Raw genomic sequence first — 22035 nt, 5'->3', positions numbered from 1 at the left:
GGTACAGACATAAAAATAGACATATAAACAAATGAAACAGAATTGAGAGCCCAGAAATAACCCCCTGCGAATATGGTTAACTAATATTTGACAAGGGAGCCAAGAATATTCAGTATGGAAAGGTATAGTCTCTTCAGTAAATGTTGTTGGAAAAACTGGATAACCACATGCAGAAGAATGAAATTGGACCCGTTTCTCACAACACTCACAAAAATTAACTCGAATGGATTAAAGACTTAAACATAAGACCCTGAACTGTAAAACTCCTGAAAGAAAACATAGATGGCAAGCTCCTTGACATTGATCTTGGTAGTGGTTTTTCAGATATGATCCCAAAAGCAAAAGCAACGGAAGCAAAAATTAATAAGTGGAACTACATAAAACTAAAAAGCTCGTACGCAACAAAAGAAGCTGTCAACGAAATGAAAAGGCATCCTATGAAATGGGAGAAAACATTTGCAAATTGTATTTCTAATAAGGGGTTAATATTCAAAATATATAATTTATACAATTCAATAGCAAAACATAATTACCATTACTTCCTTATCACCAGTGAGAATATTTAAGATCTACCCTCTTAGCAACTTTCAACTATAAATACAGTATGGTTAATGATAATCCCCATGTACATGCTGTACATTAGATCCCCAGAAAGTTTGTACCCTTTGACCAACATATCCCATTTCCCTCACCCCCTAAGCCCTGGTAACCACCACTCTACTCTGTTTCTGTGAGTTCAGCTCTTTTAGATTCCACCTATAAGTTATATTGCATAGTATTCGTCTTCCTCTGTCTTGCTTATTTCACTTAGCATAATGCCCTCATGGTGCATCTGTGTTGTCACAAATGGCAAGATTTCCTTCGCATTGCTAGATAATATTCCATTGAGTGTGTGTACATATTTACTATATATTTTTCCACATCATCTTTATCTGTTCATCCGATGATGGGTACTTAGATTGTTTCCATATCTTGGCTTTTGTGAATAATGCTTCAGTGAACTCAGGAGTGCAGAGATCTCTTCAAGATAGTGATTTCATTGCCTTCAGAGGTATACCCAAAAGTGGGGTTGCTGGATCATATAGTAGTTCTATTTATAATTTTGGGGGGAACTTCATGCTGTTTTCCATAGTGGCTATATGGTGGATTTACATTCCTACCAACAGTGCACAAGAGTTGCCTTTTCTCTACTTCCTTGCCAGCAAGGATCTCTTGCCTTTGTGGTAATAGCCATTCTAGTGGATGTCAGGTGATATCTCACTGTGGTTTTCATTTGAATTTCTCTGATAATGAGCAGTGTTGAGTATCTTTTCATATGCTTGGTGGCCATATGTTTGTCTTCTTTGGAAAAATGTCTGTTCAGTTCCTCTCCCCATTTTTTTTTAATTAAGATTATGATAGTTTACAACCTTGTGAAATTTCAATTGTGCATTATTGTTAGTCATGTTGTGGGCACACCACTTCACCCTTTGTGCCCTCCCCCACCCCCCTTTCCCCTGGTAACCACCGATCAGTTCTCCTTGTCTATATGTTAACTTCCACCTATGAGTGGAGTCATACAGAGTTCGTCTTTCTCTCCTCTGCCTATTTTTTAATTGGATTGTTTGGGTTTTTTGCTATTGAGTTCTAGGACTTACTTTTATATTCTTGATATTACCCCCTTATCAGATACATGATTTGCAAATATTTTCTCCTATTACATAAATTGCCTTTTCATTCTGTTGATTGTGTCCTTTGATGTACAAAATTTTTTGTTGGATGTAGTCCCGTTTGTCTACTTTTGCTTTTGTTGCCTGTCCTTTTGGTGTCATATCTAAGAAAAAATTGCCAAAACCAATGTCATGAAGCTTTTCCCCTATGTGTTCTTCTAGGAGTTTTATAGTTTTGGTTCTTAGGTTTAGGTCTTTAATGCGTTTTGAATTAATTTTTTTATATTGTGTAAGATTAGAGCCTACCTTCATTCTTCCAGTTTTCCCAACACTAATTTTTGAAGAGACTGTCGTTTCCCTTTCGACTGGTCTTAGCATCCTTGTGCAAGATCGTTTGATCATATACACAAAGGTTTAAAACTGTTTGAAAGGTATACATTGAAAAAAATCTCTCCTTCACTCTTGTCCCTCATTTCTGCCCTCCCTAAAAGTAATCACTGCTATTAGTTTCTGGGTTTTGTTTTTTGTGTTGTGTTTTTTTGGTGAGGGAGGCTAATCTATTCACATGGTTTATGTAACAAACAATGTACAAAGCTGTCCATTGAAAAAGTTTGTTTCCACGTCTGTCCTACTTCCCTTTAATGCCCTCTATAGGTAACTGTTTTTATTGTGTCATGTGCTATATAACGACGTTTCAGTCAATGGTGGACTGCATATATGACAGTGATTCCATAAGATTAGTACCATATAGCCTATGTGTGTAGGTTATATAATTTAGGTTAGTATAAGTATGCTCTGTGATGTTCCTACAACGGTAGAATCACCTAACAATGCATTTCCCAGACTGTATTCCCATCGTTAAGCAATGTGTGACTGTGGTTCCTTCTGTAGCTTTCCAGTATACATGAATCTGTAGTCTTATCTTTCCTTTCTTACACAAAAGGTAGCCAGCATGCTTTATACTCTCTGTTCTTTGCCTTTTGTTCCTTAAATTTGCAATATTTCCTGAAGCTCTTTTCATATCATGAGCTTCTTCATTCTTTTTTTTTTTTTTTTTTCCACAGCTGCAGAATATTCCATTGTGTGGTTGTACCATTTTTAACCAATGCCTGCTGTTAAACTCTCTTTTGCAGTTATTAAAAACAATGCTGCATGAAATGTGCCATTTCATAAGTGGTCAAGTGTATTTATAGGATGAGATTTCAATATTGCTCTCTGTACTAATTTTTACTCTTACCAGCAGGATGAAATAGTACACCATGTTATAGTAGGATTTTGTTTTGTTTTGTGTTCAACTTTGGTCTTCATTGTTTTGTGGCTTGAGGCAGGGAAGAAATGTTTATATCATATAATTTTTTTTTTTTTAAAGATTTTATTTTTTCCTTTTTCTCCCCAAAACCCCCCAGTACATAGTTGTATATTCTTCGTTGTGGGTCCTTCTAGTTGTGGTATGTGGGACGCTGCCTCAGCGTGGCTTGATGAGCGGTGCCATGTCCGCGCCCAGGATTCGAACCAACAAAACACTGGGCCGCCTGCAGCGGAGCACGTGAACCCAACCACTCGGCCACGGGGCCAGCCCCTATATCATATAATTTTTATTAGTAGTAGTAGTGTTATTAGAACATTTAACAGCAGGAACTAAGCATCAGAGAGACAAATAGTGATTTGTATCAAGAACATATGAAATAACAGATGGGCAGCACTAACCTTCTTGTCTTTCTTTCTACAGAATTCCTATGAACCAGTTTCTATACAAACGTGTTTTCAGTTGCTTTTGGGTACCTAGAAATTTGAGGATGTGTATAGGAATCTTAAAATTGAGAATTGCTACTCTTCGTCATGCCAGGTTCATGTTATTTTAATGTTTTTGAAAACAGACCCAAGATTTTACTCACTGATTGATTCACATAAAAGCATTGTTAGGAGGCCATGGCATGTATTTTTTAAATGTATTGGAGAAGTGGTTTGCCTGATGGTAAGTGTCTCACATAAATTGACTAAAACTTGTGATCTCCTCTCACCCAAAGCTGTTCCTTCTGAGATGGCCAAGAAATTTCTTTTATATATATGGTTTGGATTTTATATGTTCCCATAACAACTTTGTAAAGCTCCTTTTGTCCTTACATAATTTTTTTCTGCCACCAAATACAGAATTAAGCTTTTTCCCATTCAGATGACAAGATCTTCTTTATTTTAGTGTAAGAGAATTAGTTATAGGTGCTTTAAAGCAAAGCACTTTCCGTTCTTCTTACCCCAGAGCATTCTGAGGCGTAAAACTAGATGGAGGTAATGTGTGGCCATGGACTCATTTAGATACAGTCGGCCACCCGCATCTTCAGGTTCCACTAACTGTAGGTTCCACATCCATAGGTTCCACCAGCCGCAGAGGGAAAGGCCTATGGTGGTTGTCCCTCTTCTGAACATGTAGAGACTTTTTTCTTGTCATTATTCCCTAAACAATATAGCATAACAACTATCTACATAGCATTTATATTGTCTTGGGTATCGTAAGTAATCTAGAGATGATTTAAAGTATATGGGAGGATGTGCCTAGGTTATATGCAAATATGCCATTTTTTTATAAGGGACTTGAGCATCTGTGGATTTGGGAATAGGAGGGTCCTGGAAGTAATCCCCCTGTGGATGCTGAGGGATGACTGTATGCGTGTGTCTGTGCATGTGGGTGTGTACATGTACACAAATGTGTAATTACTCCTTTTGATAATGAATCTTATCCATTTTGGAACATTACTCTGTATTTCTCACAGTGGTTCCATTCTAGCCCCAAATCAAAATCAGGATGGTTTGATGGCAACAGTGGAACTGTCATATTCAGCATAAAGTTTGAGAATGACCATTGTGAAGGTAGTAGATTAAAGTATACTATAATGTCATTTAGAGAAGGGTTTATTCATATATTATGTAGATGTGATGTATTTTTCTCTTGGCCATTCATTAAAAATATTTCATTGGGCCGGCTCGGTGGTGCAGTGGTTAAGTTCGCACATTCTGCTTTGGTGGCCCAGGGTTTGCCAGTTTGAATCCCAGGTGCTGCTTGTCGAGCCATGCTGTGGCAGGCATCCCACATATAAAGTAGAGGAAGATGGGCATGGATGTTAGCTCAGGGCCAGTCTTCCTTGGCAAAAAAGAGGAAGATTGGTGGCAGATGTTAGTTCAGGGCTAATCTTCCTCAAAAAAAAAAAACCAACAAATTTCATTAACTGGTAATAATTAGCTCACTTCCCTATTCCCAGTAATGTTTACCAGAAGCTTAAATCACCCAACCGTTTTCCCTAAGTCTTTTTTTTTTCCTTATAGCACAAGGGTTACAAGAAAAGAAATAATAGATGCTGCTTTAAAATACTGTAATAGGTTTGGATACTATTTTTAGCATTTTTAGTTTGATACCAAGTGAGTTGGTTAAAGTGTTAAGGTTGATAGAATCATGCAGAGCAAGCAAAGGTTGCTCAGAAACAAAGGGAACTGCAAACACTGGCATCAGAAAGTGGTTGGCGCATCAGGTTACAAGCCGTTCTGGAAACAGTGAGTGAGAGTTGGGCCAGGAATGGTGGCCCTAATATCCATGAGCCGTGCTGGTTTGTGGGATGGAATCAAGCCTTACAAATTGTGTGAGTTCTTGTAGGTAAGTGTGTAGAATCTTCAGTTTGAGTGGACAGATTGATAAATGCTCCTGTTAGGTGATGTTAAGTCAAATATTATTCATAAGACAAACTTGTGTAGCCAAAGAAGTTCAAAATATCGTGTGCCTTAGAGTGCCTTACAGTGACTCAGCCAGTCATCTGGTGCATCTGTTTCCCTGTGGGGAGTGTGTTACAGGCAACAATCCTGTTAGATTGCCTAGAGGTACAGCAGAACTTTTGAAGAATCAGGCAGTTAGTATAAATAGAGGAAAGGCAGGCCCCAAAGTAAACTGATTTACTCCCGGTGTTGCCAAATACTGCCCTGCATATGTAGTGATGCGTCACATATTCCCCACGCCCTTCCCAAAGAAACCTGAATATGAAGGTGTAAACGTTAGAGACTGAAAGATTTTACTAAGGAGGAGAGGTGTCCTCGTAGCAAGTAGAGCGTATGTGAGAGTTGGAACTATTTAAAAATATGTGTAGGTCGACAAGGAAAGTTTTTTTGACCATTTCTTCTTTCTTTACTTTTCCTTTGACCAGTTTTTTTTGTACTTGGTGCGGGGGCTGGGGTTCATTTGTTTGAGTACCGGCTGTGCTGGTTTTAGCAATACAGTTGTAAGAGCCGACTATTTTCCATGTCCTCTTAACCTCCTTTGATACACTAGTAAAGAGTGCACAGTGAATTGAGATTCCAGACTTGTCTTTGGACAGAGTTTACTAATGCCCTTAGTCTAAGTTTATGTAATTTCTGATATTAAAAAAATCACTGGTTTTTTTTTGTTTTTTTTTGCAAGTCCGTTTCTTTGAACTCTGAAGCAGAGGCTAGAATAATTTGTGTAGTCACAACATAGAAAATTTATGTTCTCTGCGTTATGTTGGTTCCCACTGGAGAGGTTTTCCCCTAAATGAAAAGTATAAGAAGAAGAAGGCCAGCAGTCTCTTACTTTGATTCAGATTTAAAATTCACAGAAGCTTAGTGTAAAATCGTTATAGACATATATTTGGAGGTGAAATTTTTTTATGACTAGAAAAAAGAGGTTTATATTAGCTTCTCTTTTGTTCAGTAGTTACTGTATATTTCCTATTTGAATTTCCAAGTTGCTACACATACATATTTTAAAATTTATAAGCTGTTTGCAAAATTTTCATTAAAATGAATTTATTTCTCAATATTTTGGAACTTTTATGTAAAGAATCTCTTTATGCTTTTCTTATGTCCACTCTTTAAAAAGCAAATCCCAACCACTGACAAAAAGTTTTTCCTTATGTATAAAAAATTTTTGAAATAACTTTTTTGTGTAAACTGCTTGTGAGGTCAGGAAATAGTCGGATCATATTTCAGATACAGAGAGGACTTTTGTAATTAATCATGATGGTTTCTTAAAATCTTAACCCTATTAAAAAATTCGTACTAGATTTTGAAGTTGTATTGTGAAGTAATATTGTACCATAAGGACTAGATATTCCTTAAAAGTGCATGTTTAAGTTTAATCTTTAGTTTGTATTTTTTCAATTGCCAGTTTGACTTTTGATCAGTGACATATTTCATTACAAATTTGTCATTCATGTTCTTCTTTGTTAATGCATTCTTTCTTAACTAATAAACTTTGTTAGAGCAATTGTAGGTATTTTAGAAAAATTGAGCAGGAAGTACAAATTCAACCTCCTCTCTGTTTCCCCTGTTATTAACATTTTGCATTAGTGTGGTTCATGTGTTACGGTAAACAAGCCAATATTGATACATTGTTGACTAAAAAGTCCATAGTGTATTTTCAGGTTCGCTCTGTGTTGTACTTTCTGTGGGTTTTGGCAAACATATAATGACACGTATTCACCGTTATCCTTAAGTGCAAAGATTCTTTCCTCAGCCGTGTCCTGTTTACTAATAAGCTTATCAAAGACATTCTTCATTCTGTTACAGTGTTTTTGATCCTAGCATTTTATTTATTTATTTTTTTTGGTTCTTTCTTAGGATTTCCATCTCTCTGCTCACATTGCTCATCTGTTCTTGCATGCTGTCACCTCTATTCATTAGAGTCCTTAACATATTAATCATAGTTGTTTAAATTGTGTTTTAAATTCCTAGTCTGGTAATTCTAGCATCTCTGCCGTGTCTGCTTCTGATGCTTGCTCTGTCACTTCAAATTGTGTTTTTTGCCTTTTGGAATACCGTGTAATTTTTTCTTGATAGCCGGACATGATGTACCCAGTGAAAGGAACTGTTGTAAATAGGCTTTTAGTAATGTGGTAGAGAGATGTGATGGGAGGGGAAGCATTCTCTAGTCCTACGATTAGGTTTTACTTTATTAGTGAGTCTGTGCCTCTGGACTGAGAACTTCGTGAGTAGTTCCCAGGTTTTTCTCCTTCCTTAGGTGGGGCAGGATGGCAAAAGTGGGCTGGAGTTGGTTATTTCCCTTCCTCGGGTAAGTTAGGCTCTGATAATACCCCAGCAGGTTAGGCTCTGGTTAACTAGTTTCTCCTGAGGGCAGGCCTTGTTAAGAACAGAGTACTCTGGGTATTTCAGTTGTTCCATTTCCCCTCCAAAAGCCCAAGGGGAATTTTCTCCGATATTTACTGTGGAAACCTGGTAGAACTAGCTCCTGAAGGTAAATTCTGAAATATTGTGGGGGTCCCCCTGGAGTTTTGTTTGTTTTCTGAGGAAGATTTGCTCTGAGCTAACATCTGTTGTCAATCTTCCTCTTTTTGCTTGAGGAAGGTTCTCCTGGAGCTAATATCTGTACCAACCTTCCTCTATTTTGTATGTGGGTCACCACCACAGCATCCCCCCTGAAGAGTGGTGTAGGTCCGTGCCTGGGATCTGAACCCTTGAACCTGGGCTGTCAAAGCAGAGTGTGCCGAACTTAACCACTAGGCCACAGGGCCAGCCCCCACCGGAGTTTTTAACTCTCAAGAGTTGTCTACACTAAGCCTCCAGCAACTTGCCAATTACAGTTCAGGTTTTTCTACCCCAGCACTGGTTCTCCCTGTAGTTTCTGCTCCTGAGTCCCTGTTCCGGTAAGCCACTACTCCCTGTATTCGCCTATTGGTGTCCCCAGTCTTGAGGGCAGTGGTTTGCCCTGTGTCCTTACCTCTCTTATGGATTCTAAAAGAGCTGTTGATTTTTCAGTGTATTCAACTTTTTATTTGTTAGAACAGAGTGGTGACTTCCAAGCTCCTTACTTGCGCAGCCAGAAACCCAAAGTCTATATTTACTATTTGCAAAATAGTTTCACTGCCCTAAAAATCCCCTGTGTAGTACCTATTCATCTTTCTCATCTCCCTTCCCCCAGCAAACCCCTGGTAACTACTAATCATTCAACTGTCTCTAGTTTTACCTTTTCCAGAATGTTGTATAGTTGGAATTCTGCAGTATGTATGCTTTTCAGATTGTCATCTTTCACGTAATAATATGTATTTAAGATTCCTTCATGTCTTTTCATGGCTTGATAGCTCATTTCTTTTTATTACTGAGTACTGTTCCATTGAATGTTGTAGCACAGTTTGTTTATCCTTTCACCTGTTGAAGGACATCTTAGTTGCTTCAAAGTTTTGGCGGTTATAAATAAAACTGCTTTAAATATTTATGTGCAGGGTTTTTTTTTTAAAAAAGATTTTATTTTTTCCTTTTTCTCCCAAAGCTCCCCAGTACATAGCTGTGTATTTTTAGTTGTGGGTTCTTCTAGTTGTGGCATGTGGGATGCTGCCTCAGCGTGGCTTGACAAGCAGTGCCATGTCTGCGCCTGGGATTCGAACTGGTGAAACCCTGGGCCAATGAAGCAAAGCATGCAAACTTAACCACTGCGCCACCAGGCTGGCCCCATATGTTCAGGGGTGTTTTTTTTTTAAACATTTTGCCTTGTGTTTATTATTAAAAACCATTTAAAAAAGTAATATGTTAATACCGTATCTTCATCAAGAAAGCATTTTCTAGTGTAACCACTTTGAAAATCAGACTGGCAAGTCCTCAGATGTTAAACAGTTACCACATGATCTGGCAGTTCACTGATATACCCAAAAGCAATGAAAACATGTCAACACAAAAATTTGTACCTGAATTTTCATAGCAGCATTATTCATAATAGTCAAGGAGTAGAAACAAGCCAATATCTGTCAGCTGATGGATGGATAAGTAAAATGTAGGATATCTGTACAGTGGAATATTATTAGGCGATAAAAAGAAATGAAGTATGCTACAACATAATGAAACTTGAAAACATCATGCTAAGTAAAAGATGGCAGTCACAAGAGACCACACATTGTATGATTCATTTTATGTGAAAGACATGTCCAGAATAGGCAAAATCTATAGAGACAGAAAGTAGATTACTGGTTGCCTAGGGCTGGGGGCGTGGTGGGAAATGGGGAATGACTACTAATGGAGTATGAGCTTTCTTTTGGAGGTGGTGAAAATGTCCCAAGAGTGATTGTGGTGGTGGTTTCATATTCTGAATATACTAAAAGCCATTGAATTGTACATTTTTTTAAAAGATTTTTTATTTTTTTTCCTTTTTCTCCCAAAGCCCCCCAGTACATAGTTGTATATTCTTCGTTGTGGGTCCTTCTAGTTGTGGCATGTGGGATACTGCCTCAGCGTGGCTTGACAAGCAGTGCCATGTCCGCGCCCAGGATTCGAACCAACGAAACACTGGGCCGCCTGCAGCGGAGCATGCGAACTTAACCGCTCGGCCATGGGGCCAGCCCCAAATTGTACATTTTAAATGGGTGAATTGTATAGTATATGAATAATAAAGCTGTTAAAAAAAACATTTTCTGAGAAAACTCCACTAAGCTAATCTAATTAATTCCCTGGAGAATTTTCTATAGAGAAGAGTTCGTTCTTTCATTTAACGAATATCTGTTGAGCGTCTGCTATGTGCCAGGCATTATTTCAGGCAATTGAACTATTTCTATTATTTTTCACTTCAATTTTTATTTTACAAATTTTTTTCCTTGGTGTTTATTCTCTTCTGTGCATGTTTTACAATGAACGTGAGTTATAAAACAAGTGTAAAGATTATAATATATATCCTAATTTGTATTAATCTGCCATAATCTGTATAGTAGCTATTATTTTTATAAAGTCCAATTTTTCAGGATCAGATTTTGCATATCCAAATTCTGTTAAGAATTCTTAATTTTTGTGGCAATTTGTAGTCAAGAGCAATCTTTATCGTGTATCATTTTAGCCAGTGAGTTATTTTAGCCAGTTCTGTGTTTATTATTGCTACCAATAATATTCACTATGGATTGGAAAGACACGTAGAATTTTTCTTTCTTAGCTAATCTTAAGAGAGAATTTTGAGCATTCGCCTCTATCTCTGTATTACCGTTTAAGGAACCTAGCTCTTCAGCGTCATAATGTCCTGCTTTGGGATAGGAGAGAACAGACTTGATAAACAGGAGCACAGAACCATAAAAGTGGACAGTGTTGAGAACATGGTGGCTAGGTAGTGGAGCGGAACGGAGAATGTTTGGGAGCTGTAGTGAAGAACAAGACTGCATTGCGGGCCACATTTTGGCAAAGCCTTGGAAGCCATTCTGTGAAGACTGGAGTTTATTCTGTAGGCAATATGACCTGGAACCCTCCTCTTTTTTCTGATTCTAAAGTTAATTCAAGATCAGTATAGAAAATTTGGAGAATACTAAAATTACGAAGATGAAAATGTTGCAGATTACAGATAATCACTGTTAACATTTTGAAATATACCTTTCCAGTTTCTTCCAATTCATTTTTTACACAGCTGAAGCCAAATTACATGCACAATTTTTATCTTGCTTTTTTATTTACTGAACATTATAATATAAGCATTTTACACATTATTAAATACTTTAGCATGTTATTTTAATAGTCATGTGCAGGTTTTTATGTGGACATAGAAATTTGCATAAATACCAAAGAGAGTGATTGGTGAATCATATGGTAAGAGTATGTTTAGTTGTGGAAGAAACTACCCAGCTGTCTTCCCACCAGTAATGAATAAGCATTCCTGTTGCTCTACATCCTTGTTAGCATTTGATGTTGTCATTGTTTTGGATTTTAGCCATTCTAATATGTATGTAGTGGTATCTCATTGATGTTTTAATATGTGGTTCCCTAATGATGTATGTTGTCGAGCATCTTTTCATATGCTTGTTTGCCATCTATATATCTTCTTTGGTGAGGTGGCTGTTCAGAGCTTTTGCCCATTTTTAGAGTGGGTTGTTTATTTTCTTATTGTTGAACTTTTTTGGCTACCAGTCCTTTATTAGATGTGTTTTGCAAAGATTTTCTCCTACTCTGTGGCTTATCTTTTCATTTCTTAAAAGGGTCTTCTCCAGAGCAGAACTTTGTAATTTTAATGAAGTCCAATTTATCAGTTTTTTCTTTCGTGGATCATGCTTTTGGTGTTCTGTCTTAGTCTTCACCAACCCTAAGGTCACCTAGATTTTTCTCCTATGTTGTCTTTTAGGAGTTTTGCATTTTACATTTAAGTCTATGGTACATTTTGAGTTAATTTCTGTGAAGGGTATAAGGTGTGTGTCTAGATTCACTTTTTGCACGTGGGTGTTCAGTTGTTCCAACACCGTTTATGGAAAAGGCTATCCTTTCTCTATTGAGTTGTCTTTGTTCCTTTGTTAGAGATCAGTTGACTCTGTTTGTGTGGGTCTATTTTGGGGCTCTCTGTTATGTTCCATTGATTTTTTTGTCCTTTTAATTATTTTTCATTTTTATCCTCATTTTCATATTTATTTCAGTGTAATACATTCCTTGACCAACACTTTGAGTTTCAAAAAATTGTGTGTCAGTGGGATTTTTGTAAATCTAATCATTTATAATTATCCTAGAGCTGCTTATTATTTTTAAAGTCATCTTGTGATGAACCTTTTGTGAAGTGAATAGTTATTCTTAGGGCTTATGTAAATGCAGATTTTATTTTTCAAGTATTTGTGAAAGGCAAGCCAACTATTCTTTTGTATGTTATGTTGAAACATATTTGAAATGAATCCTTTATTTCACCTTAGGAAAACCTTTAAAAAAAAATGCTGCTAAAATGTGATTAATTGTAGGGGCCGGCCCCATGGCTGAACGGTTAAAGTTCTGTGCACTCTGCTTTGGTGGCCTAGGTTTGCAGGTTCGGATCTGGGGTGCAGACCTACTCCACTCATCACTCATGCTGTGGAGGCATCCCACATACAAAATAGAGGAAGACTGGCACAGATGTAATCTTCCTCACACACACAAACATATATATGTGGTTAATTTAATTTAACTATATACATATGGTTAAAGACCTAGGAAATGCCTAGATTTCCTGGCAAATTTTTACTTTAGAACTTAGGGATCACAATACAGTAAAAGCTAAATTATTTACTCCTTACTCTCTACCACACACAGTTCTAGGTGCTTTATAAACCATTAGTTTATTTAATCCTCACAAACAGTTTATTAGGTGAAGTGTTTTTATTATTCGCCTTTTACAGATGAGGAGACCAAGGCTTAGAGAAATTACATAACTTCCCCAAGGTTTTACAGGCTAGCACATGACAAAGCCCAGTATGTCTGACTCCAGAGCCCAAAGCACCGTATTTCCTTGTGAGCTCACACTTTATAAACAAGAGCTGGATTTGTAGGAAAGATTACTTTGTAAATGATTAAATTTTTTTTTAAGTTCTAAAGTCATTGATTATACTAATAGCTTTTCCCCCCTTTGATGGAGTGAGTATATTTGTGAAATCAAAAATTTTTTTTAGCATTTTAAGAATTACTAATTTTACTAGTTTCTGGAAGGGGGGATTAAGCTCATAAAATTGTGTAATTTGATCCTCAAATAAACTTCTTACATAGAATTCAGAACTATCTATATCATAAACCAATTGTGTTTTTTTTAATGATAGTCGTATATTCAGACTGACCAGCCTTTAAGATCTGTTTATTTAGTTTAGTCTTTCATTTTCAAATAAAGCGAGTCTCCCTCCTTACTCCATTATGTTCTGGAGCCCTGTCATGTTTTACATAATACATTCAAGTGTGTGACTATATAACACCGTGTAATTTATCTGATTTATGTAATCAAAAGGTTTTACAAATTTAAATGCCAGTAGTCTTATCACCATGTAAAGAATAGATGCTTAACTCTAAAATACCACCACGTAAAACAGACGGGATTCAACTGAATGTACAGTGAGGCAGCCTGTGTTTGTGCTTTGCACTCAGGTGCAGACCTCTTCCCCAGGTGAGTTTGTTTGGGTTTGTCTTGTTAGTTCTTGCCTTGAGAAGTACAGTTGGTTTTCTCATTCTTAGGTTAGCTTCCAAAAAACCCCTTCTTTTTTAAGCAGTTTGAAACTATGATAATGGAATGTTGGTTGTTGCAGGAGAGCATAGCAACATTATTGCAAGACTTTAAGCTTAGCAAGAACAAATTACAAAATGGGTGACTGAGAAATATGCAACTTGCTGATTCTCATAAATTACTGTGTTCGATTGTTTGTGCTTTGGAATCAAAGGCCGGAAGGTAGTATCTTATCAAACATGAAGGCAAGGGGCTTAAAAACGCTGGGCCCTTGCAGGAACGGAACGCCGTCTACATAACTTGCCAGATTGTTCCCAGGATACTCCCTCAGAGAATGGCCTTGTGTAGGACCAGGGTACATTGAAGGGGAGAAGACTAGAACTGCTGAGCTTTGACTTGCATATTCCTGCTGGCATGAATTCCTGCTATGCTTGTACTTCTTGGCTTGCAAATAAATACGTGGCGATCAGAGGGATGTCACCTCAGTCCTAGAGGCTGATGGTCCCTTGTGCCATTAAATAATATAGAGGGTGTTGTGTCTATTATATAGACGTGTTCTGTATATTCATTCCGTCCGCCCCGTCAGCTGGCTGCCTAGCTGGTCTCGGCAGCAGTTGGTATTAATGGATTTTCTTTTTAACCTCCAAACAGAGCAACATTTTGCAGATGTCGTACTTAGTGAAGAATTTCTCAACCTCGGCATTGAACAAGTGTGCAGCTTAATCTCAAGCGACAAACTTACCATTTCCTCAGAAGAGAAGGTAAGTGTATTTTTCTTTTCCCAGTGTATAGTGATGTTGTATTTTTCCTTTTTTATTTCACTTTGGTTTGTAACTTTGTGACCCCATATGTGTAGTGATAAGCAGTGATCTTTGATTGTTTTATTGACTTATTGATTGTTTATGTAACTTACTGTTTTTTCACTCCTTAGGAGGTCCCCTAAATTGTTAGACATTAGAGTTTTGTACTTAATCCCCACAGCAAGAGCTTATACACATTAAACTGTCTGAAACAAGTGCCTTTGGGAACTGGGTTTCTTGCCACAGCTAGATGCCTATAAGAATTGTAATCTCAATGCAATATTTTTCAAACCAAAGTATTTTCATCATCGTGTGAATTGAAAGAAGTCAGCCAGGGTGGCAACGTGTAGCTGGTTCCAGACTGAACATCCTTGATTGTCCTCTTCTTTTAGGTTGGTCCCCTGCTGCTTACACCCCACCCCTGCCAATGCTTCCTCCCTCCCTCCCAGCGCACTGTGAGTGCTGCAGCTGGTTGTAGCCTTCTGTCTCTCCACATCTTGGGTTGCCCTTGTCAGCCACCTACCCTTTTCATGTAGTTGGAGGGAGAATCTTCTCTTAGTGTGTTTTCCTTTGGGTAGGTTTTGTAGCTCATGGGAATCAGGGCACAAAAGCTCGTGAACACGCTGCATTTTGAGGAAGTAAAACTTGAGTTTTTCCTTTGTGTGCTTTGCATTTAAAGTTGTTTAAACTCCCAGTCTATTCCCCAAGGATATTCATTCCACCTAAGAGTAAAAAGACACATTTACACTAATATCTACCATATGAAAAAATACATGAAAAGTGGCTGTGAGATATACAATCGTAGCACTCTTGAAATATAGAGAGGAAGGCATTACTATTCGTGTTTAATAGACATGTATTGAGTGCCTACCATGTACCAGACACTGCCGTGGAGTCCTAGATATGAGAAGATTAACAAAATAGAATTCTTTACTCATATACTAGCAGGACAACCAGCGGGATTGTAATAAATGAAGACAGAAAGCTATTAAGGGTACTGTAGGAGCGTTTAATCTTTCCTGGGATGGGATGGGGATGGGAGTTCAGTTCAGCTCAGCTCAGATATGTGACCCAAGTTTTTAAAAATGAGTATGAAGTTTGCCAGGGAAATAGTGGTGAGTGGGAATGGGAAGGGCATTCCAGGTAGAGGGACAGAATACACAAATGTAAAGAGCAGTGAAAAAATAATAGCATTCAGTTCGTTCAGTATGATTAGAGTTTAGAATATGTTTGGCTGAGTGGTAGGGGATAAGATAGGAAGATGACATAATAAAATATCTCAGCTATATTACAGAAAATTCACTTTGTCCTAGTGATAAAAGAGCCTCTAAAGAATTTTAAATGGTGGAAGAATGCCATGATAATATCTGCATTTTAGAAATGTCATGAAGGCTACTCTGGTTTTCTCCTGCCTAACAGGCCACCCCAAAATGTAGTGACATAAAATAATAACCATTTTATTGTGCTCACAGTTCTGGGGGCAGAATTCTTGCAGGCCATATAGGGACAGCTTGTCTCTGCTCTACAATCTTTGGGGCTTCAGCTAGGGTAGCTGGAGTGGCTGGAGATAGCTGGTATGGTTCTGCTGGAGCCACGTATCTGATGCTTCAGTCCTTCTGGACATGGCATCTTCTGTGTCTGGAATATCCAAGATGGCTCACTCACTCTCTTGTCTGGCCCCTGGGCTGGGTCTTGGTTCGTATCTCTTTCTTCCTCTTCCCTCTTCCCCATCCTCCTTTCCTCTTCCTCTCTGTGGCTAGCTTGGGTTTCTCATAGCATGGTGATCTCAAGTAATAAGACTTCTTACATGACATCTGGCTTCCCTCAAATGAACATTTTAAGAGACCAGAGTGAAAGCTGAAAGGCTTTGTATGACCCAGCTTCAGAAGTCACACAGCACTACATCCACCACATTCTGTTGGTTACACAGGGCCAGCTTAGATTCCCTGTGGGAGGTTACTTCAGAAGGTGTGCATACTGGGAGATGTGGTTAATTAGGGGACCATCTTTGGAGACTGGCAGTCACGGTGGTATGTAGCATGGACGAAAGTGTGATGAGGGTCAGATAGGAGGATGTTGAAGTCACCCAGTGAGCAACAGGAGCTGATGTAAGATGGTAGATGCAGGGGACAAGAGAAGATAGAGCTGAAAAATATTAGATAGAATTGATCTGTCAATAAGGATCCTTTTTATCTCTAGCACCTGGCACATAGAGGTACTTGGTAAATACTGGTTGACAGAATGAATTAAAGAGACGTGTTAATTATAATGTAGATTATTTTTAGTTTCTTGCTCTATTCCTGCATCAGAATAACCTACTTTTTGCTTCCAATAATGTATTTACATATCATCAAACGTTTTCTGCAAACTCTTTAAAAATTATTGGGTTATGTATTCATGAGTCTGGAAGGATATTATGTAGTCAAATACAGTCTTCACATTAGCTTTCTGATAGGTATGTACATATTGTAAGTTGTAATGCCCTTATTATTTCGTTTTTTAAAAAATTCAAAATATTACATTTTAATATATTCTACTATTGTGAAAAAAGAGAGTTAATTTATTCTATGGACCCTTGATTTAGAAACATATGATCCAGCATTTGCTTGTAAACCAAAAGAAAAAGCCAAGAATGAATTGTTTGTAAGGGTACATGATTTTCATCCCAGAATATCACTTTGTTTTATTATTTTGGGTGCTTTATTCCAAATGGACTTGATACTTAAATCTAGGTAAGTAGAACCAAGTTTGATTTGGAAAGGTTATCAAGAGTAAATTAGATCATATATCATCAGATTGTCACAGCTACCACTCAAGTTCAAAAAGATTAGATAATGTACTTGGTAAAATGTTTAATAAATACCAAATGAAAAGTACTTATGAAATTAAAAGTAGAACTACCATATGATCCAGCAATCCCACTTCTGGGTATATATCTAAAGAAATGAAAACAGGATCTCATAGAGATATCTGTACTCCCATGTTCATTGCAGCATTAGTCATAACAGCCAAGATTTGGAAACAACCTAGTGGCTGTCAGTGGATGAATGAATGGATAAAGATGTGGTATATTTATACAATGGAATATTACTCAACCATGAAAAAGAAGGAAATACTGCCCTTTGTGACAACATAGATGGAGCTTAAGGACATTATGCTAAGTGAAATGTCAGACAAAGAAAGATAAATACTGTATAATATCAATTATATATGGAATCTAAATAAGCCAAACTCACAATAACAGAGTGGAGTGGTAGTTACAAGGGGTTGGGGGGGTGGGGGAAATGGGGTATGTTGGTCAAAGTGTGCAAACTTGCAGTTGTGAGACAAGTAAGTTCTGGGGATCATGTACAACAAGTTAACAATACTGTATTGTGTACTTGAAAGTAGCTAAGAGAGTATATCCTAAATGTTCTCACCACAAAAAAGAAAGGGTAATTATGTGACCTGATGGAGGTGGTAGCCAAAGATAACGATGGTAATCATTTTGCAATATGTAAATATATCAAATCAACACCTTAAACTTACACAATGTTATCTGTCAATTGTATCTCAGTAAAGCTGGGAGAAAAGTACTTACCAAATACCAGATGGGAAAAAAGAAAAAAAAAATAGCATGAAGGGCTTTTTAAGTACATCGCAAGTCAAGATTTTGAAAAACTTTGAGCCATGGGTTAAACTTAGGTGTCTTAGCAAGAGTGGTGTATGAAATATAGTCTTATCATATTTTATTTAGATCCCTTGGTACATAACTCATTCCTTATTTTTCATTTCCCCATATTTCCTGTAAGGTATTTGAAGCAGTAATAGCTTGGGTGAACCATGACAAGGATATAAGGCAAGAATTTATGGCTCGGCTAATGGAACATGTCCGGTTACCTTTGCTTCCTCGGGAATATTTAGTTCAGGTAAGAGCACATGCAGAACACATGAGTGCATGGAGCACTGTGTCACTAGGCTGGAGGCATGTGGATCAGTACGAAGTGATGAGAGCTACAAAACACAGATCCATGGGGTGCAGGACAGAGGGCGGTAGACGCACCTACAGTCCTTGGCAGCTGCTCTCTCTCAGTCCACTCCCCATTCTTAGAAATTTGCTTCCTCCTCTTTCTGATTTGGGTAGGTAGGTACTAGAGCTTATTGAGGCGGTACTTGTGGTCATGTAAGTCCATGTGAGTAAATGCACCTGGGGCTCTGCGTCACTGCTCTGCATCTTTGCTTTCATTTTCATAGACTCTTTGGATTGCCCTGCAGAAATGGAATTTCGACATCCCATCTAAACACTGTTTCATTTTATTTCATAATTTCACAGTGGCATGCATTTGGTTTCTATCTTTATTTCTAAGCTCATGGAAACCAGGTTATTTGAAATAAATAGGAACTAATTGATCTTTAGTAGTCTCTGAACAATTTTAAATTTACTTTTTTTATTATTAGCATCCTACTAGGAACATTTCAATGTATTTATTTATTTATGTTGAGGAAGGTTGGCCCTGAGTATCTCTTGCCAATCTTCCTCTTTTTCCTTGAGGAAGATTGTCCCTGAGCTAACGCCTGTGCCAGTCTTCCTCTGTTTTGGACACGAGATGCTGCCACAGCATGACTTGATGAGCAGTGTGTAGGTCTGCACCAGGGATCTGAACCCACAAACCCTGGGCTGTTGAAGTGGAGCACGCAAACGTAACCACTATGCCACCAGGCCAACCCCCATTTCAACATTTTTATAATTGAAACCATCTAAGGAAACATTTCTTTATTAAGAGATTAGATTTGAGCATTTTAGGATTTTTCAAAGCCTCATTATTTGTTGTGATCTGTGTAATATTTGGTACTCTTCTGTTAAGAAAATGAACAGAAAAATCTTGTCCTGCATTTGAGGTCAGGGATAGCATGGACAAGACTTATTTGTGCTGTAGGCACATTTTACAAGGTATTTGGAGTCCCTTTTCTGGATATTTGCCGCCTTGTGTTTGAAAAAGATCTTTAATTTATCAGTATTGCCTGCCCCACCTGAAGGACTCATCATCTAAAATTTTTTTCTTGGTTTTCTTACTATTTGGCTTGATGTTTAAAGATAAGAAATAGGTGAATATAATATTGCCTAAGGATTATTCTATTGCTGACATTGACATATGTAATTTTCATTGCAGTTCTCTTTATTACTTCTGTATGTTTTTCTCTGCAGACCAGATACTTGAGCATTTTTTGATTTCATTTGTTTTTCTCTTAGTGATATTTACAAACTTTCCTCTGTAACTTTCAGACGGAAAGAGGATAGTTACTGTTTTTTTTGCCTCTTCTTTACTTCTGTTTCTTTGTCAGTTTTATAATGAAATAGTTGTCCCCTCATGGGGTGTGTCTGGTTTCTTCTTCCAGAGGGTTGAAGAGGAAGCATTGGTCAAGAACAGCAGTGCTTGCAAAGATTACCTCATTGAAGCTATGAAGTATCATTTGCTGCCAACAGAGCAGCGTGTATTAATGAAGAGTGTCCGGACCCGACTGAGGACACCAATGAACCTTCCCAAAGTAGGATCTATTGTTCATACTTGTTATTACCTCATCTGAAAGGCCTTTAGTGAGGCCGTTAATATTTTTACTCATATGAATTTCCGTGCTTTATTGTTTTAGTTTCCCTGCAACAGAAAATGTGCCTAGGAATTCATTGTAGTGTATGTAATTTAGCTTCTGTATTGATTTTGTCTCTGGAGGGTGGGGATCGTTTGGTTCGTTTAATCTTTATAAACTGCATGATGTCACTCTTCTGAAACAGAAGGCAACTGGTTTTTGTCCCTTCTGAGCTTTATTAGCTCTAGTTATGGTAGAAAAGAAAGTCAGACTAGGTGGAAAGATTTCTGTGTGAGCTACGTGTTTAGATAATAACTGAAAACTGAGTAGTTTCACAGAATTACATATTAGAACTAAGGATGGTAAAGAGCTTGTTCAGTTCATTTCCTCCCTCTGCCCTGTTGAACACTATTTGGTGGTTCACCCACACATCGTCTGTAGCCATTTCAGTGTAGATTTCCCATATGTCTTCCCAGATCTCCAGTGTTCATATTTTCCTGTGTGAAAGTTCATTTTCTATCTTTGACTTTTTAGTTGAAGCCATTCATGTTTTACTTATTTTAATTTTTCTTATGGAATAACCCCTCATTTCTGTCCCTCTGTTTGTAGTGCCTTTCTGCTCCATTTGCTTCTTTATGGTATTAAAAGACCAACACTTTAAGCACCATTTTGTGTATGGTCTGATCAGAATGATCCATAATAAAATGCCTTTATTTGCTCATTTATTTTTAGCTCTTGTGTGTGTTTGGGGCAATGATGGATTAAGAAATAAGAATTAATCTGTTATCCATTGTTCTCTTATGTCGTCTTTAGTTATTACTCTATCCTTTCCGTTAAATTATGTCTTTTCAATTTTTTCATTTTAATGCTTTTACTTAGTGTCTTTTCAAGTTTTATTTTTGGAATCTACATTTTTAATTGCTTCAAATCTATATTGGTATTGTTTTTCCGTTTTGCCCAGTGTTAACAACAGTTCTCAATTTAGAACTAACTGTGGATTTTGCCAGTGTGCTATTTACTCCTGTTTTTCTAGATCATTAGTAAATATTTTAATTTAGAATGGACCTCAACACTCTTCCTGGTGACACTTCATAAGAAATACCCACTCACTGACATTATCCATTAGTAGAAAATTTCAGTCCATATGATTATGCTTATTATCTAAGCCAAAAATAAGTAATTTGGCATATAATGTCCAATGAGATTCAGGATCAGACAGATTCAAATTTGGCATGATTTTTTTTAACATCTCTCTGCGTGTTACTCATCATTTTGTTGGCTTCTAGAAGTTCGAATGCTTTTCTCAAAATATTCTAAATTTTTATTGAGAATTATTATCACTTAAAAGATATTTACAAGGCATTCACTTCCTATCCTGTTTTGAAAATTGGTATTTGCCTTTTTTAAATTTTCTGATCTCTCCTCAGTTCTCCAAGATTTTTCAAAAATAATTGTAAGTGGCTCAGTAAGTACATTAGCTAGTTCCCTTAACACCTTAGTATGCATGCCATCTGGGTCTGCTGATTTTATAAATGTTTACATTTTCCAAATACCCTTTTACCTGCTTTTATAAGTAGCCATCTTTATAAGTCTTCATTACTTCATATTTGTCCATATTATTTGGTGTCGGTTTTTGTTCTTACAAAAAAATAGATTTATAAAAAGGGTTCATAGTCTTAGCTCATTTAAACTGCATTTCTTTTATGCTAGTCTTTCTAACTTCCTTCTAGATAGTTTTATCTTTAATACTTTTTAGACATTTCATCTTTGTAAAAGATCTCTTCTTAACCTGTGTATTCCCTCTTCTGGCATCTTTAGCTCTGTTGCAGAGACCTTTAGAGTGAAAACGAATTCTCTTCTAATTTCTGGAATAAACGTGTCACTTTTGAAAACCTTCTTTGGAGTTATTGGTAAAATCCTGTCAAGTATTTTATTTTCTTTTGTAGAGTTGTGATCATCTGTTCAGTTGACATTGTTTCTGGGCTTCTCTGATTGTGGCTTTGGAATGGCCCTTCCAACTTTCTTATAGTTTTGGATTTCTAAATTCTTTAGCCTTTCTTTTGTGATGTGCATGCTGATCCATGAAGGTTCTTTCTTCTGCTCTATC

At 37.3% G+C, this 22035-nt stretch overlaps 1 protein-coding gene across 3 annotated transcripts in view; it reads left to right on the top strand.

The window, feature by feature from the left end:
* Nucleotides 1-22035, top strand: part of KLHL2 (kelch like family member 2) — a 107382-nt gene that overhangs the window by 69069 nt on the left and 16278 nt on the right. For all 3 annotated transcript variants that reach the window (XM_070608358.1, XM_070608357.1, XM_070608363.1), the window contains 3 exons: nucleotides 14215-14324; nucleotides 18155-18271; nucleotides 19740-19889. In XM_070608358.1, coding sequence (XP_070464459.1) covers nucleotides 14215-14324; nucleotides 18155-18271; nucleotides 19740-19889 — 377 coding nt within the window. The remainder of the gene's footprint in view (nucleotides 1-14214; nucleotides 14325-18154; nucleotides 18272-19739; nucleotides 19890-22035) is intronic.

The sequence above is a fragment of the Equus przewalskii genome, chromosome 2, assembly GCF_037783145.1.
Source record: "Equus przewalskii isolate Varuska chromosome 2, EquPr2, whole genome shotgun sequence".
Lineage (NCBI taxonomy): Eukaryota > Metazoa > Chordata > Mammalia > Perissodactyla > Equidae > Equus > Equus przewalskii.
This window is presented reverse-complemented; position numbering and strand designations above follow the sequence as displayed.